Source organism: Otolemur garnettii, unplaced genomic scaffold, assembly GCF_000181295.1.
Source record: "Otolemur garnettii isolate 467f Iridium unplaced genomic scaffold, OtoGar3 scaffold00062, whole genome shotgun sequence".
Lineage (NCBI taxonomy): Eukaryota > Metazoa > Chordata > Mammalia > Primates > Galagidae > Otolemur > Otolemur garnettii.
Genome location: NW_003852457.1, coordinates 10,131,916 through 10,147,828, shown reverse-complemented (window position 1 = coordinate 10,147,828; position 15,913 = coordinate 10,131,916). Strand labels below are relative to the sequence as shown.

Genomic DNA, 15,913 nt, shown 5'->3' with positions numbered 1-15,913 from the left:
CTCAGCGCACACAGAGGTGCTCTGAGCTGCTCTCTGCTGTTTTACGTCTGCAGATCCTCCATAGTGAGGGCAACCGAGAGTTCCAGTTTGAAGTGAGTGAAGACTCGCTTTCTGTAGTGAGGCAAAGGCAGAGCCCTGCTTTATCAACTGCCTTTTCCAGATGTCTTATTTCCAGGGATTTGTCCTTTCTGCCTCCTGCATCCAGCCCCCTAGGCACCTGGTAGAGCTGCACCTGGCTGTCTTTGAGCCCAGAGGCTTCCTGGTTGCCACACACACTTGTGCTCCTGGCTGGCCCCTCATAAACAGAGGCAGCCTGTCCTCTCCATGACAGCTTTGGGGTGGGGAGGCCCACTGTGCTGGTGTCTCCAAGGAAAGTAAATGACAGCCATATCCACCCTCTCAGTTTCAACCGTGAGATAAGAATACCCCTGCTTCCCTGATCAGGGCAGCTGTCAACCCCTGGGCAGTTCCCTTTCCACCTTGAGTTTCTCCTGGCGATCGAGCCTTGACTGGAAGAGCCGGTGCCTGCTGGGGGTGCCTTCCACATGGGCCCTCTCCAGCCTCTGGTGGTCTGTGCATAGTCCATTCCTTGAGCCCCCACTGTGGATCAGGCTGTGGGGATGCAGCCTAAACAGTGCAGAGAAGCGTCTTAGAACCCACATTCACATAGGAGGACACTGAAAGAAGGAAATCGGGAGGGAATTTATGACCATGCAGTACCAAAGTTTCTTCCCTCCTTTCTCTTCACCACTTAATCTGATGGGGGTCCTAACACTCAGTGGCCATAGTATTTTTTAACTTTTGATAATAGACACAAAAGTCACAAGATACACCGACCCTTAAGCTCAGTGGCCACCTCACCCTGCCCTTTTGGCTCCAGGTATTCCCTGCCCCAACCCCACTGTTTTCCCAGAAAATCACAGAAGACACTTGACTGCACCTGTAAAAGCTCAGAATACATCTCTAACAGGCAGAGATCCCTGGGCGCCAGGCCACCCTCAGTGACTAGGGAGGAAGCTAGACGTTCAGAGCCTGCCCTCTTTCCCTCTCTCAGCCCTGTTCAGGGAAGCGCTTTCAGACCAGGGGTCAGCCTTTTAGCCTCGGCCCTCCTGCAGGTGGAGGTCCAGGGTCCGGTCCGTGCTTAGAAAGACAGAACAGGCAAGTTCATTTGCCTCCAGATCGAACTCTGTTCTCCAGCTGAGATGTGTCAGTCATGAAGCCAACACTGCAGTCTCTTTTCGGAGACCCATCTCATTTCTCAGCCAGATCCAGAGTGTGAAGAACTACAGTGAGTGAAGCCCCAACAACCACCCAACACATTTTCCCAAGTGACATATTTAAGAACAGGTGAACGCGTGAACTGAGTTGCAAATTTATCAATAAGAAATACAAACGGACAGCTGCAGTTTTGACCACATGTCCATCCCCTTCTAAAGGCAAAAGGGTTTCATAAGCATAAATTTTACCTTCTGGGTTTATTTTCTATCCCTGGATGAGACTGCAACCCTAATACATGGTTCACTTGGGCCCGGCCAGCCATGGGGTCTGAGTGCCTGTGGGTGCTCCTTGCCCCACACTTAGTGGCGACCTCGGGCTCTGCCCCAGCATGGTGCGTGTCCCTCTCTTCAGAGCTGGAGTGTCTCAGACTGGCTCCTTGCCCTACACAGGGCATGGAAACTGATTTTCCAAATGAAGGTTTTCCTTCACATGAATAAAGGAAATTGCTTCTTTTAAGAGGGTTGGGTTCTCTTTTCTTTACTCATATTATAGCCTCAGAGTCAATACTCTAGCACCAAAATGCAATTCTGCACAGGACTTGGGGACCTCTTATAGCTCCCTACAGAGTGACATGGGAGTGACTTAGGCGTCACTGAGTTTTGTGCAGGGCCCCAAAATGAAATTTACAGTAAAAATCATGATTCTCACTCTGTGTCAGGCACTGTTTTAGACTCTTCACTTACACCTCTAATGTAATACTCACAAGAACCCTGTGAGGTAGGTGAGGCTTCTACACCCATTGCACAGATGAGGAGGCCAAAGCACAAGGAAGCTAAATAACTCATCTAGGGTCTGGTGAGTGACAGAGCAGGGCTGGCACTGATGGCCTTTATTCAACTGCCTTAATGCCAACGTGGCTGGCAGTGGAAGGCTGGCAGGCCAGGGCAGCACCAACTGGCCATTCCAGTGGCTTAAGAGGAAATGAAACCACCCCCATGGCTACTCAGAGATGGTTCCATTTCAATTGCTGTGTGAGTTAGACCATGGTAGGTGGGGGGAGGCCCAGGGAAGCCAACTGGAGCCTGGGCTGAGGCTGCTCCAAGGCCTTCTGCCTACACCCCAGGGCCCTGCAGTTCTTCTGCAACCAGAGCTTAAAAGCTTTTAGTCTAGAAGGTTCTCTCTACATTCATTTTATACTCTTAGAGCTCACCTAAGCAATAGCCAGAATGGGCTTGAGAATGTCCAGGATGTGGCCAGGAGTCAGAGGACATAGGGACAGACGTCAAAGGCACTGAGAGGGAAGGGACCTGGGAGGGAGACCCTTCAGCAGGTGCTGATGTCCTCCGAAGACTTGCCTCCTATTGCCCCCCAACCCCTACCTGCTACTTGGTCACCAGGCCGTGTCCCCCAGCCACTGCCCAGCTTGGGCCACTGCTGGGCCTGCCTCCCCAACCCTACCCCTAAAGGCCAAGTGTCCCCAGTGGAACTGTAGAAACACTTCCCCACATCCCTGTGCCCTCCCCCAGCACTAGTTTTCTCTATAGAGGATATAATTCCCTCTTCCCTGAAGACCCTTCAGTCCCCTATTTAGCCCTCAGGACCAGAGCCCACTTACTCCAAACCCCTGTGCACACACACACATACATGCCAGCCTACTCTGCCTCACTTCTCTGCCACCGTGAATATTCATGTTACTTTTGACCCTTGTCCATAACCATAGAAACCAAATCACCTTCCTCCCAGCCCCCCCTTGCCTCCTGGAACTTTTATCCCATCAAGTTATTGATGTAGATATTTCAAAGCCCCTGTTGAGTCTGTGGAAAGGTTCCTCCTGTGAACAAGCTCACTCCACATGATTCCTGGAACAGCTCATGAAGGACAGCTGGTGCCCATTGAGCTCAGACCAAGGCTGGAATGCAGTGGAGTCCCTGCTCCCGCAGTACTCCCCCAGCAGGCAGAGCCCCTGACTGCTCTCCGGTGAGGCAGGGTACATGGCACATCTCTGCAGAGGGCGAGAAGTGCTGAGCATGGTGCTAGAATATGCTTATGAGCCGTACTGGCAGACACTCATTCACAGGAGGGGTGTTTGTGGGACACCCTACTATGTCCTCAGCCCTAAGCTTTTGAAGCATCTGCAAAATAAGGTGACTGCAAGAGGCTGAAGTAGGCTCTGATGCTCAGAGAAGCAGCTATCAGCTGTTAGATCTTTATCCCATGTGGCTTTCTTGATACAAGGTTGCCTTGGGGTGTCAGAGAGAGCCTGGGAAGAGGGATGGGGAACAGCCACCTGCAGCCTATCTGACCTTTAAAATTAAGTGGAGATGCAATACTAGGTTCTAATGCCCAGGCTGCAGAAGCAGAGCAATCCCATGACAGCCTGGCTGGTGTTCTGTAAATGATGGCCTAGTGTGCACTGTCCCTCATCACACACTGAGAGCCTGCCACATGCAATGTCATGGGCCTCGAGACCACAATGGCCTGGGGTAAGTTCTGGTGCCACTCACCAGCTGTGGGAATCAGTTTTCTATCTTATAGAAGCAACACAGAATACAGGCAGACCCAGTGTCCAGTGCCAGGTGCCCAGGGCCAGGGAGGACAAAGCTCACTGTGAGTGCTCCCGCTTAGTGCTCAGCAAGATCCCTTGGGCCATAAGCTAAGAGGGGTATGCGGGGGTTGGGAGGGCTCCTTCTGAGATTCACAGCCTGTGCACAGGGAAGACACTTCTTCTGCCGGGGAAGCGTCTCTGTTCTCCACTGATGCCAGCATCTCCCAGTCTTCTTAGGATGTGACTCACAATGAGAAGTGCATTTCACTTCCAGCACAGGGCACACACTGTGTGTGTGTGTGTGTGTGTGTGTGTGTGTGTAAAACAAATCATTTTGTGAAACTTCCCACTTATACCCTTACCACAAAGGATGCTAATATTCTCCCTTTTATTCTATTTTGCTTTTTAAAAATGCTGGTCAGAACCCAATAAATTGATAGTTTGAAAACCAATGCTCTAAGCCATGTATCTCCAAAGTAGGGTGCATGCAGCTCTGTGGGTAAGAAAAGAGAACATTAGAACTTCTATTCAAATTTATTATTTAAAAAACATTTTTTTTGAGACAGGGTCTCACTTTATTACCCAAGCTGGAGTGCGATGATGTCACCCTGGCTCACTGCAGCCTCAAACACCTGAGCTCAAGTGATCCTCCTGCCTCATCCTACCAAGCAGCTGGGACTCCAGGTGCATACCACCATGCCTGGCTAGTACTTTTATTTTTATTTTTTTGTAGAGATGAGGTCTTGCTCTGTTGCCCAGGCTGGTCTGAAATTCCTGGGCTCAAGGGATCCTCCCACCTCAGCCTGCCAAAGTGTTGGGATTACAGGCATGAGGCACATGTGCAGTCTGAATTTTTTTTTTTTTTTGGCACTTTTTGGCCAGGGCTGGGTTTGAACCCACCACCTCAGGTATATGGGGCTGGTGCCCTACTCCTTGAGCATCAGGCACTGCCTGAGTCTGAATTTTTTAACGTCTTAGTTTTAATTTTTGTTTTGTGTGCATTTTATAACCTAAATATATTTTTGGTACATTACATACATTTATATATATTTGGTACACAAGATAAACATACCAAAATGTATACATCATATACGTACAACGCAGGTACCTGTTGGTACACTAGAAAATGATTTATTGGCGGTATGTGCCCAGGAGGATTCCTCTGAGCCCGTGCGCTATCCAAGAGCAAGTCAGAGGCCAAGGGACTGAGCCGCACTGGGGCCTGGCCCTGAGAGCCCTTCAGTGGAGCACCTGCCATGTCTCCTTCTTCCTCCTCAGCCACCTAAGAACTGCCACTTATAGGGCAGAAGGACCCTGTAAAGCTGTTTACTTCAGTCCTTCAGTTTAAAATGGCCAGAAATGCAGGTGCAAAGTACAGTCTAAGAGGGAGTCCTTAGGACTCAAGTATCTCTGCTGGAGACCACAAGGCCCTGCCTTGCCAGTGCCACTTGAGGTCTCACCACCCCACCCCCTCCCCCACTCCCATTTTAAGTTCATCCTCAGGCAAAATCCGCACAGGGTCCTTACACCAGCCTATGATCCCTCTCTCACCAGACACTCGCTGCTGAGACACTAACCATGTCCTTCTGCTGCTGGTGGGCCTTGTTTGGACTTTTGTACATTCTTAGCAAACTTAAAGTTTTCTGTTTCCTTACTTCAATTTGTATCAGACTCTTTCTAGCAGATCTCCAATGAGATCAGGGTTACTGGCCCAGGAAAGAAATATCACCCAGTATCGAGAGGCTGAACCCAAAGAAGGTGGAGCCTCATCTCCCTGACAGGAATTAGGGTGAGGGTCAGGAAGAGAGCCTGAGAGGAAGGACATGGGCTGGAGACCCGTGACAGAGGAGGAAGGGGCTGACCATTAGTTGCTGGGCAGCTGAAAACTCCCTGATAGACCTTGGTTTTGAGGCCTGGCTTGGGGACCCCATGTGGGTGGCTGTTTCCTGGGTTCACTACCCCAAGGCATGCCTGGCCCAGAGTGTGCGCTCTCACCCCTCACATCATCGGATGCTGGCAGAGGACAGCCCTGGAGTTCTCAAGAGGGCACTGTCAGGACAGCAGCAGGGTAGTATGCAAGTCTTACCGTGAATGCCACTGTGGTCTGTGTGATGGCCAAGGCAGGCAGGCAGGTTTCTCAGAGTGTCCCGTGGTGCAGTGTAGCTCAGCTGTCGCCCAGAGCAGCTAGCCACAGAGGTGCTTCAGGCCTGGCAGAACCAGAAGCACCACCTGGGGACACCCTGCATCTGGCAGGGAAAGGGCTTTCTCGAGTCTGTGATGAGAGGCAGATGAACTGAAGACTTTTCACTCCCTCTCCCTCCGTGAACTTTTAGGCATCATCTCTTTCAAAATCCTTGCCTACACTTGGGATTTATGTGTAAAATCAGGCAACCATCTGTGCAGTGTGTGTCCACAGCTGTTTTTGTTCATTGCTGGATGTTCCTTGGTTTAAACCTCAGTTATCAGAAGAATGGCCTTAGTTAATTGGCCCACTGTGGGCTTCAGCTGCCTTAAAATAGGGAGTGAGGCTCAGTGCCCGTCCTCAGTGGTTAGGGCTCCTGCTGCATACACTGAGGCAGGTGTTTGAACTCAGCCCAGACCTGCTAAACAACAATGACAACTGCAACAAAAAAATAGCCGGGCATTGTGGCAGGTGCCTATAGTCCCAGCTACTTGAGAGACTGAAGCAAGAGACTTGCTTAAGCCCAAGAGTTAGAGGTCACTGTGAGCTGTGACACCATGGCACTCTACCAAGGGCAACATAATAAGACTCTGTCTCAAAAAAAAAAGATAGGGAGTGAGGCTGGAATGCAAATACAGAGAAGGTGAAGGTCACATACGAGCTAGCCAGGATACCCCAGGCCTGTCACACTTGCGTGGAATTGGCTGGCTCTCGCATAGATCAGTCTCATTTCTGCAGCACTTTGGGTGTCACTTAGCCTTGGTCAGATTTGAAATTCCAAGGACAGGAGCCCCCTCCAAGGCAGAAGCCTCTCCTATAACGGGCACAACAGAGGCTTGTAGAACAGACAAGAGAGTGTCAGTACAGAGGGTGGGCACCTGTCATTAAAGATGCCCAGAGTTCAGCATCACCAGGTGGTAAAAGCTTGGCATTATTAACAGGCCCCTGAGGCCATCACATCTGTGAAATAATAAAGAAGGGACAGAATGGCCTCCCCTCTTTGGTAACTGTAGCAGGGATCCTTCCGGTATGAGCATTTGCCAGACCTAATTTTCATGTTTTGCTTAACAACAACAGAAAGCTCTGATTTGAGTCTCTAAAATGAATCAACCCCCTTCCTTCCATTTGCCACAGGCATAGATACCTCAGTGAACGTAGTCACCATTTGTCCACTCACCTGGAGATGTACAATGTGATGAGAGCTGATAAGATGCAGCAGAAAACCTGTGAGCAGTGGCTGTACTACTGCTTGTTCACTTGGTCACTTGGAACGCATCACTTAACCTCTCTGACCCTCAGTCTCTTCATCTGTAAAATGGCCACATTGCTGTCACCTCTGATGGCTGTTGTGAAGGTCAGAGGAGTATATGTGCAGATGAAGGTGGATCTCAGATGTGCTTGGCCAGGGGGTGTCACCAGGCCACTTGCTTCTGACTGGCTCAGTCAGTGACCAAGAGTTCCTGTTTGGTGGTCCCTCTCCTCAAAGGCCCTGGGCTTGTGCCCACATAGCCTGTGGAATGAGGGCAGACTGGGAGGGACTAGGGCTGGAAAGGAGCCCTTCTTCCCCACCTATCCTCTGAGTGCTTAGTCTCCTGGAATGAAATGCTTTGCAGCCAAGAAACATTGGTGAAAGCCTGTCCCAGCGCCCTTGCCTGCCGCCTTCTCTCTGCGAGGCAGAAGCCCCCGAAACTTCTTCTAGGGGAAGTTTCAGGCAGGTAAAGGCCATTCTTCACCCACTTCTCATTGTGGGGTCTAAGGCTTTACAGGCCACTTGCCAGCCATGGTGGCCTGTACTGTCCCAGTCATGGGTGGGAGTGGCAGATGGGGCAGACACCAACAGGAGTCTCCAAAACTACATGTCTATGGCCCCATGGAGGTTTTCATGGAGAGGGTGCCTCTATTTGGAGCTGAGCCTGCCCGTGGCATTCTAGAAGCTGCTGCTGCTGGAGGGTCTGAGAAGAATGGCAGGCCTCTCTTGGGAGCTCACAGAAATGCAGGAACCAGCACCAGCCCACACCTGTTGTGCTAGAATCATCTGCACAAAGACCCTGGTCCTTCAGTGCACCCTGAACTAGCCACTTGGTCAGGGTGGCTTTGTTAAGATCCAGGCCACAGGAGGGACTCTGCAGTATCTCTGTTCTAAATGGCACATACCTGGAAAGAGTCATTTGTTGCTGTCTTGTTAAATGGTGAGCACTTGGCCCCAGGCTGCATCCTTGGCTTCCCGGATGTCCACGCAAAGACATACTGTGGGCTTCAGACATACTGCCACCCTCTGGGGACTGTCCCAGGGCCGTCACTCTGTGTGAGGGTTGTACTTCCCTTGCGCTGGGTCAGGACAGAGGCTCTGGGGCTGGACAACTACTTCCCAATGTTTTTCCTGTAAGCAGCTGGCCACCTCCCACCACACCATGCCTCCTTTCATGCTACGTCTGCTCTCTTCCCTTATCGTGGTCCTTAAAAAAATTCCTCCTGCAGTCATGCAGTTTAAAGTCCTCTGAATCAGACCCAGATTTGGGGCAACTGCTCTGGCCTTCCCTGAACCCAGGACCCATGTCCCAGACGGGCCTAGAGAGACTTGCGGCTCACATAGCCTGCTGGTAAGGGAGGAATGCCCCTTAATTCTCCTGGTCCCCATCCTCAGATGCTGCCAGTACTATAGCTTGCTCAAGTTCAAGAGGACATTCCATGGACTTCCATAGAAGTCTAGAAGTAGCTAGAAGGAACTCCTTAACATTTCTAGATGGTTCCATGGCTGGAAAGTGGTTGAGGTGGAATATCACAGTAATCTAGTAAAGGTGTCCAGGCAAAGCCGAGGAAGAGTCAGCCAGAGGCAGCAGCAGCACACAGGCTCCCAAGGCAGTGCCTGGCCAGACCTCTGCTGCCCAAAGTGCAAGACTGATTGAGCTTGCCACTCACCCTGTCTTATTCCATGTGCCCAGAAGCATTTCAGGGTGGAGCAGCCCCTATAGAATGGGGTGGGTACACCCTGGGATGGGAGCCTTCCTATCCAGGGACCAGAATAGTCCTCAGGACAAGGAGAAATTCATCAAGTATTTGAAAATGTCAGTGAGACCATTTTGTTCTCATTTTGGAGAGGAGTTGAAAACGTCTTCTCTGCCCGTTAGCACAGGTATTGGGTGCATTGGTTTTGTGTGTGTGGGAAAGAAGCGTCCATGTGACACGTCAGGTGATCTCCCTATGCAGACGGGGCCATGGAGCCCTCTTATTTCCAGATGAGCATCTTGTGGGGAGGGTGCCCCCTCCGCAGAGTCCCAGGGGGTATTGTGCACCCTCTGCACCCTACCCTTCACAGTTGATAGCCAGCACAGAACATTCTAGCATTCTGGCTGGGGCAGGGAGTGGGGGCATTTTATGATGTTCATTGTTTCCCTGGCCATTGTTTCCTAGGACATGTAGCTTCTCGGCCAGGGTCCCCTGTACCTGGTCAGGCAGCCCTGCAGCCCACAGTGGGGAGAATGGGCTGGCTGGCTGCCCTGTCACACCCACAGGGAGAGTGAGGAGGTAGGAAATCAGAGGTATTTCTAACAGGAGCCACCATCAGGGACAGGTGCTGGCAGGTGAGTGTGTTCTATGGGCACATGAAGATGAAAAACCTTCCGGATGGGATGGCACTGGTGCCCCCAAACTGCCAGGGCTGCCTTTGTAATGTGGCTGACTGGATCTTACTGGGAAGACAATGACAGCTTCCCGAAACAAGTTTTGCCCCAGGACTGTATCACAGAACTGCTGTAGTCACCTTGCATGTAGGCATCTCACAGTGTCCAATGGTCACTGTGCATGTCAACTCTAGCAAGCCACTGACTCCACTGGTGGGTAGTAAATGGCCCTTATTTCATGTGTGGAGAGATGGGTCTGTATATTGAGAAGCTCCGATTTGCTTCATTCTGGACTGTCACTAGAAATACAGCATGAACCAGGAGGAAACAGGCCCACTGAGAGGCCCTTTGGTTCCAACAAGAGCTGCTTGTCCCAGATGCGAAGATGAGCCAACCAAGAGAACTGAACTGTTTCTCTTCCCAGGAGGGGCCCTTCGTTGGCACCTCACTTGCCTATTGCAGGGATGTTTGGGATATGAAAGCTGTCCATGGGACATGGAGGGCTCAGCCCCTGGGGGCGGTCTGTGGAAATCACCTGTCTCCTGTGGGGAGTGATTTGCTCTCACTTTGGCACCCCCTGTGGCTTGGACAGCTAAGGCATGAGGAGAAAGGCAGTTGCCCCCCACACCCTCATTCGCCGTCATAAGTGGGTGCAGCAAGGTTAGCTGTGAGTAGTCTCTTGGGGGGATTTGCCAGTGGCTTCCTGGTGCTTGGTGACCCATGGCACTACCGAGGGGCCAGGTGCTGCAGTGTAGCTGCTGAGGCTACCAGATAAGAACAGAGAACCTGCAAATCTCCACCATCATTCAAACCATGGTCCATCTGTTCTGGGTGTGGGTTCACCAACCTGTGAGTACCTGTGTTTCCCAATTTTGAAAATGGAGTTTTTAATACCACTTAACAGAGCCATGGGGGGACTAAGTGAGATGCTCCAGGTCTGTGCCTTTGTGGAAAAAGGGAATTGCTTTTGCCCAGCCTCTGGAATCACTGTCACCGTTCTTTCTGTATTATGGCATTCCCGGTAGAGGCACATGGCAGGCAGCATTTAGAGAGGTGTCACGCTTGCTGCTCCCTGCTTCTCTGTCTTCCTCTGAGTCCTGCCAGGGGCAATGTGGACCACTGGGGTACAGGAAGCCACCCCAGGGCTCCCAGGGTGCCACTGGGGCACTGTGGAAGGAGCAGATACTGGCTTGTTTTCTGAGTAGCACTAATGAGGAAGCGAATGAGTAAAGCAGTAAAATGGAGCAAAACAGTTGAGCCTGGCGGAGGAGGAACCCAGAGGAAATAATCCCGGATTTTGATCCCATGCTTTGGAGGCTTGAGTTTTCATGACCTTCCTCTGAAAGATAGGTATTTGTAGTAAAAATGCCAATATCCACATGCCTGGGCTGGCTCTGAAGGCAGCTGAAAGCTGCAGTCACCACTGGCACCTGCTTAGCCTGAGGAGGGAGAGCCTGGGCTGCCCAGTAACTGGCAGGGCACTGTGACTGCAGGTGCTGGTCATGCAGGCTGAGGCCTGGCATATCCCCTCCACACTTGCAGGATTGAAGGGAATTTTCCAGGCCAGGCTGACAGCAGCCCCCACCCCACATGGGAGTGGGCCCCATGCTGCACGTGTCAGGCCACTGGCACTTCTTGAGCCACAAAACCCACTGGCCTCCAGCCAGAGATGAGGGAGATCACAGACTCATCTGTGTGTGGCCTGGGAAGCAGGTGTGGTTCTCAGTGGTTTTCAACCTTCCTAATGCCGTGACCCTTTAATACAGTTCCTCATGTTGCGGTGACCCCCAACCATAAAATTATTTTAGTTGCTACTTCATAACTGTAATTTTGCTACAGTAATTTTAATCGTAACGTAAATATCTGATATGCAGGATGTATTTTCATTGTTACAAAAGGGTTGCAACCCACAGGTTGAGAACCGCTGCTATGGACCCACAACGGGTCCCACGCCAATCTCGGCTGCCTGTGGTGGTCTTCCTACCTGTGAGCCTCCTGCACTCCCCACTTTTCTCTTCTCCCCTCCAACTTCTATACATCCTTCCAGACCCTGAAGAGTCTCACTTTCCCCATGGAGACATCATACTACCCCTGTGGCCCACCTGCAGCTTCTGGAAAGCCCTTGGCTAAAAGGTCAGAGCACTGGCCCTGGTGTTCCTCTGGGGCTCACAGTGCAGACAGGGCCCACTCTGTTCCACCAAAGCTGGGGTCCCAACCCCAGTGTCACCCTGGCAGACAATGTGTGCCATCTCTCCTGGGCCAGGGTCCCCTATGGTTCCTGTTTAGTGAGGAGATGGATGGGGGCCTCTTGAGGAGACCTCTGGTCTGGACTTGCTTTCTCCTGCTCCTCCTGCGAGGGTGAGGGAGAAGGAGTGGGGCCTCACAGGTGTCTGGCAAGAGGGCATTTAATTAGCCCATCTTCAGGATATAATCTCAAGTGGATTCTTGCATCGAATTTTCTTCCCACTCACTTCTCACTATATTTACTACAGCTTTCTCAGCTTCATTCCTTCAAATCACTTCAAATTCCCACTTCAGGTATGAGCTTAGGTTAAGCCAAATACAGCCTGAGGAAGGGGCTTCATCACACATATTGAGAGAAAGCATCCCCCAGGTGTGGGAGTTAGGGACATTTTGGCTCATGGATGGCAAGCTGACCGATTGCCAAACCTGAGGCCTGCCAGACCCCCCAGCTGGAGCAGAGGGAGCCTGTTCTTCACACAGCTGGTACCTCCAGGGTTGTGACTTCTACCCCATGCCAGTGGGTGGGCCCAGGCCTATAGAGCCCAGAGAAGAAGGCTTGGCTCAGGCCGCCTGGGATATTCGTTCCCAGGTTACTCACACACAGCCTGGAACCTTCATGTCAGCTTTCCTGATAGGCACCACCCAGGATCAGAGATTTGTCAAATTCTTCACTCAAAAAGAAAAAAGTAAAAACACCTGCTACTTTGTAGAAAAGGTGGGAGACTCCTGGCAAGGAGAGGCATCCTGAGTCCTTGCTGAGTTACTACCAAAGACGATTATTAGCCCTTCACAGGATGAGCTCCAATCAGCTTCTGGGTCTTGACAACCCAGAGTCAAGACCATTACTAAAAAGAGCTTCCTGGGTTCACACTGACCACAGCAGATACCCCTGCCATGAGCAGTCCCCAGACAGACTGCATTCTAGTCCCATGTCTGGAAATCTCTGGAGTGACCGGCAATGCTCAGGGCAGGCCCTACCGTCCTGCCGCATGCTGGGCCTCCTCCCCTTCTTGCCTCCTGTCACTTGCTGTCTGTAGGGCTGTACCTTGCACCCTGGACATGGCCACATGGCCAGCCACTAAGACAGATTGGGACCAACAAGGTAGCAGCCCTTGGAAAATGCTCCCCTTTATTCTGGGGTCCCATGCTCCCTGTCCAGGCCCTAGGGGCCTTTGAGCTATTCCAGAAAGCTTTTTCAGTAAAATCTACAGACACCCTACCAGCTTCTATTCTGTTTTAACTTCCACTCATGATGGAAGCCGCTGTTAGGAAGATTGGACCACCCTGAGCTCATTGCCAATCTGTAAGTGGGAATGGAATGCACAGGGAGAGGGCAGAGAGCAGCAGCAGCAGCCTAGGAGTTATTTAATGATGCCTCCCTCTCCCCTTTCCCACTTAGCTCAACGACTCCGCCAAGCAGCTCATTGAGATGGATAAGCCGTGCCCAACTGCTGCGTCCTGCTGTGATGCCTCCTTACCCTCTGACCCTGGCGCTATGGCCAGCCTGGCCCCAGCCCCCACTGTAAGCAGCACAGGGGCAGTCAGTGCCTTTCAGCGGCGTGCGGACAGCAAGAAGAATGCCAAGAAACGCCACTCCTTCACCGCACTCAGCGTGACACACCGATCTTCCCAGGCTTCCAGCCATAGGCATTCCATGGAAATCAGTGCCCCAGTGTTGATCAGCTCCAGTGATCCCCGGGCCGCCGCCAGGATCGGGGACCTGGCTCATCTGTCCTGCTCTGCTCCTGCCCAGGTAACATCCCACTTTCCAGACCCCCATCCCTGGCTTCTCTGGGGTTCCACAACTCTGTGCTCAGCAGTCCCCATTTCTGAACTAGCACAAAGGAGGCCAATCCAGACCTGCCTTTGGGGGTTAACTGGGATATTCTCCTTACTGCCTGGCCTAAGCACCCCTCTCAAAGCTTTGCAGTACATGTGAGCATACCCTCCATGGCTCATAAGAGGGGGTGACTCCTAGCAGTCCAGGGACACAGTGTTCAAGTGACTCTGCTCACCTTGGGAGATGGTCCTCACCTCACTTGGCATCCAGTGGTCTGACTGTCCTGGAAGCCTCTATAACTCTGGCTTACTTCCCTGCCGGCAGAGAGAAATGGCCAGGGCTCAGAACCAGAATTAACTAGTTGTTTAGTACTTTCATTACTGTTACTTCTCCCTTCTATTTCTGGACAGAATGTTGATTCCCTTTCTACTAGTTTCTCTGTAAATTTAAATAACCAAAGCAAAGCTTAAGGCATGATGTTAGGTAAGTAATTATCTGTATCTCTGCCAAGCCCATCACAGTAGTGTGTACGGGGCAAGAGTTGAGAGTTTCTCCTTTGTGAACGTTGCCAGAATGGTTGGGGTGAGGGATCCTCTCTGAGGACCCGGCAGAGTGGCCCGGTAGCCACAGTTCTTGCTGTAGTCCCCCACCTTCCCCAGGACAGCCACAGATGTGCATGGTGAGCTTTGTGCCATCCACCCTGTTTCTATTTGCTCTCAGCTTCCTTCCCAGCAGCCCACTCACCACCTGACCCACATTCCCTCCAGGGTCACCTGTGGGTGCCCTGGTTGCCCTCAAAACAAGGGTACCAGTCTATGGCTAACCTGGAGAAAACACCAGTGAGCAACTGGCTGGGGAAGAGCCATCTTTTTCAAAATTATAAGCAACTCAGATAACTTTACAAAGTGAGTTGTCTTTAAAACAATAGAGCTTCTGGAGAATAGCAGTTTTGTCTAGATATGCCACATCAGCCTAAAAGACCTCTATACACATGTACACCGGAGCACATGCACACCCACGTATACACATAGCACACGTGTACACACAAACACCCATGCACACCACATATTGGTGGGTGCACACTCACCTGTCCACCCACAAACGCTGTCTCTCGTGGGCAGCGGAGGCCTAGTCTGGAACCGGAGCTGTGGCATCCAGAGCACTTGAGGGCCCCCCCCCGGCTTTTCCCCTGCATCTTGAACCCGTGTTCCTCAAAGGATGTTCCTTGGGGCTGCTGGTGCATTTTCCATAGGAGGAAAGGTACAACCCTGATTTGGACCCTCACCCTACCCCTTGGCCTGTGCCTAAACTCTCCAAGCCATCCTTGAGCACCGTGTATTTGTAAGCTCTTGTAAGGGGCACTAAAACTCAGTGTGCCCAGCCGGGCCCTGTGCCTGCAAGTGTGCACTCAGGGCAGCCAGTGGCCAGCAGTTCTTGTGTGATCTTGAGTGCCCTTTGCTCTAACAGAGATGCTGAGTGGGAGATGCTGAGTGGGAGGTGCAGCAGAGCAGACATAGGGCTGGCTGTCATAGTGGAGCTGAGACCGAGGGAGCTCACCCTGTTTGCCAACAATGACAACAAGGTGTGACCGCTCTAGTTCAGAGTGTGGGTCCCTGCTGGGCACCCTGGGAAGCTGTGGTGATGTACATAGCTGAAAGTTGTATTCTCAGACTACTTGTGCCAGGGCTAGGTTGTAGCAGACTTGGTGGGCGCCCTAGGAGGGGACCAGGCAGGAGGACTGGCCTTGCACCCCTCTCAAGTAGATCTTTCTTCTCCTTCCTCCTAGGGCAACCAAAGCTACCCTCACTACACTTGGGGATCCCTGTACACCAGAGGAAGGGAGAGAGACAATGAGGGAAGAGAGCAGGGAGGTAGGGGCCTTATTGCTGGCCACCCCCTATCAAAGCTGCCTCTGGTGCCACCAAGCCAGTTCCACCCTGCCAGGGCGCCTGGTTTCTATGTCCTGTAATTCATGGGTCATATGTTCAAGGCTTGGCCTCCCTTAGTGGCCCCTTGGGATTCTGAGAAATGTGCCTAGTGGGCCCCGTGGGCTTCAGTAGAGCTACTGTGTCCCCAGAGGGCTGGAGGTGTCTTCTCTGCCATTCCCCGGTGCCCTTGGGCTTGGCACGTGTGGGTACAGGATCGAGTTCCTCTCCTTTCCCCTCTCCTCACCTGCATGTGGTCCCCTGTTGCTGTGGCCTCTGTGCCAGCTCAAGCAACTGGACCCTTGGAGGTGCTCTGTAGTCAGGCGTCTGCCACAGCAAACCCCTAGGCAGGAAGGGAGCAGGTTTTGTTTAGACTTGTGCACCCTCTTTTTCCATAGG

At 51.9% G+C, this 15,913-nt stretch overlaps 1 protein-coding gene across 1 annotated transcript in view; it reads left to right on the top strand.

Moving 5' to 3' along the window:
• Window positions 1–15,913, top strand: part of SH3RF3 (SH3 domain containing ring finger 3) — a 321,767-nt gene that overhangs the window by 214,547 nt on the left and 91,307 nt on the right. The window contains 1 exon segment of the mRNA XM_003792894.2: window positions 13,209–13,562. Within this exon segment, the coding sequence (XP_003792942.1) occupies window positions 13,209–13,562 (354 nt within the window).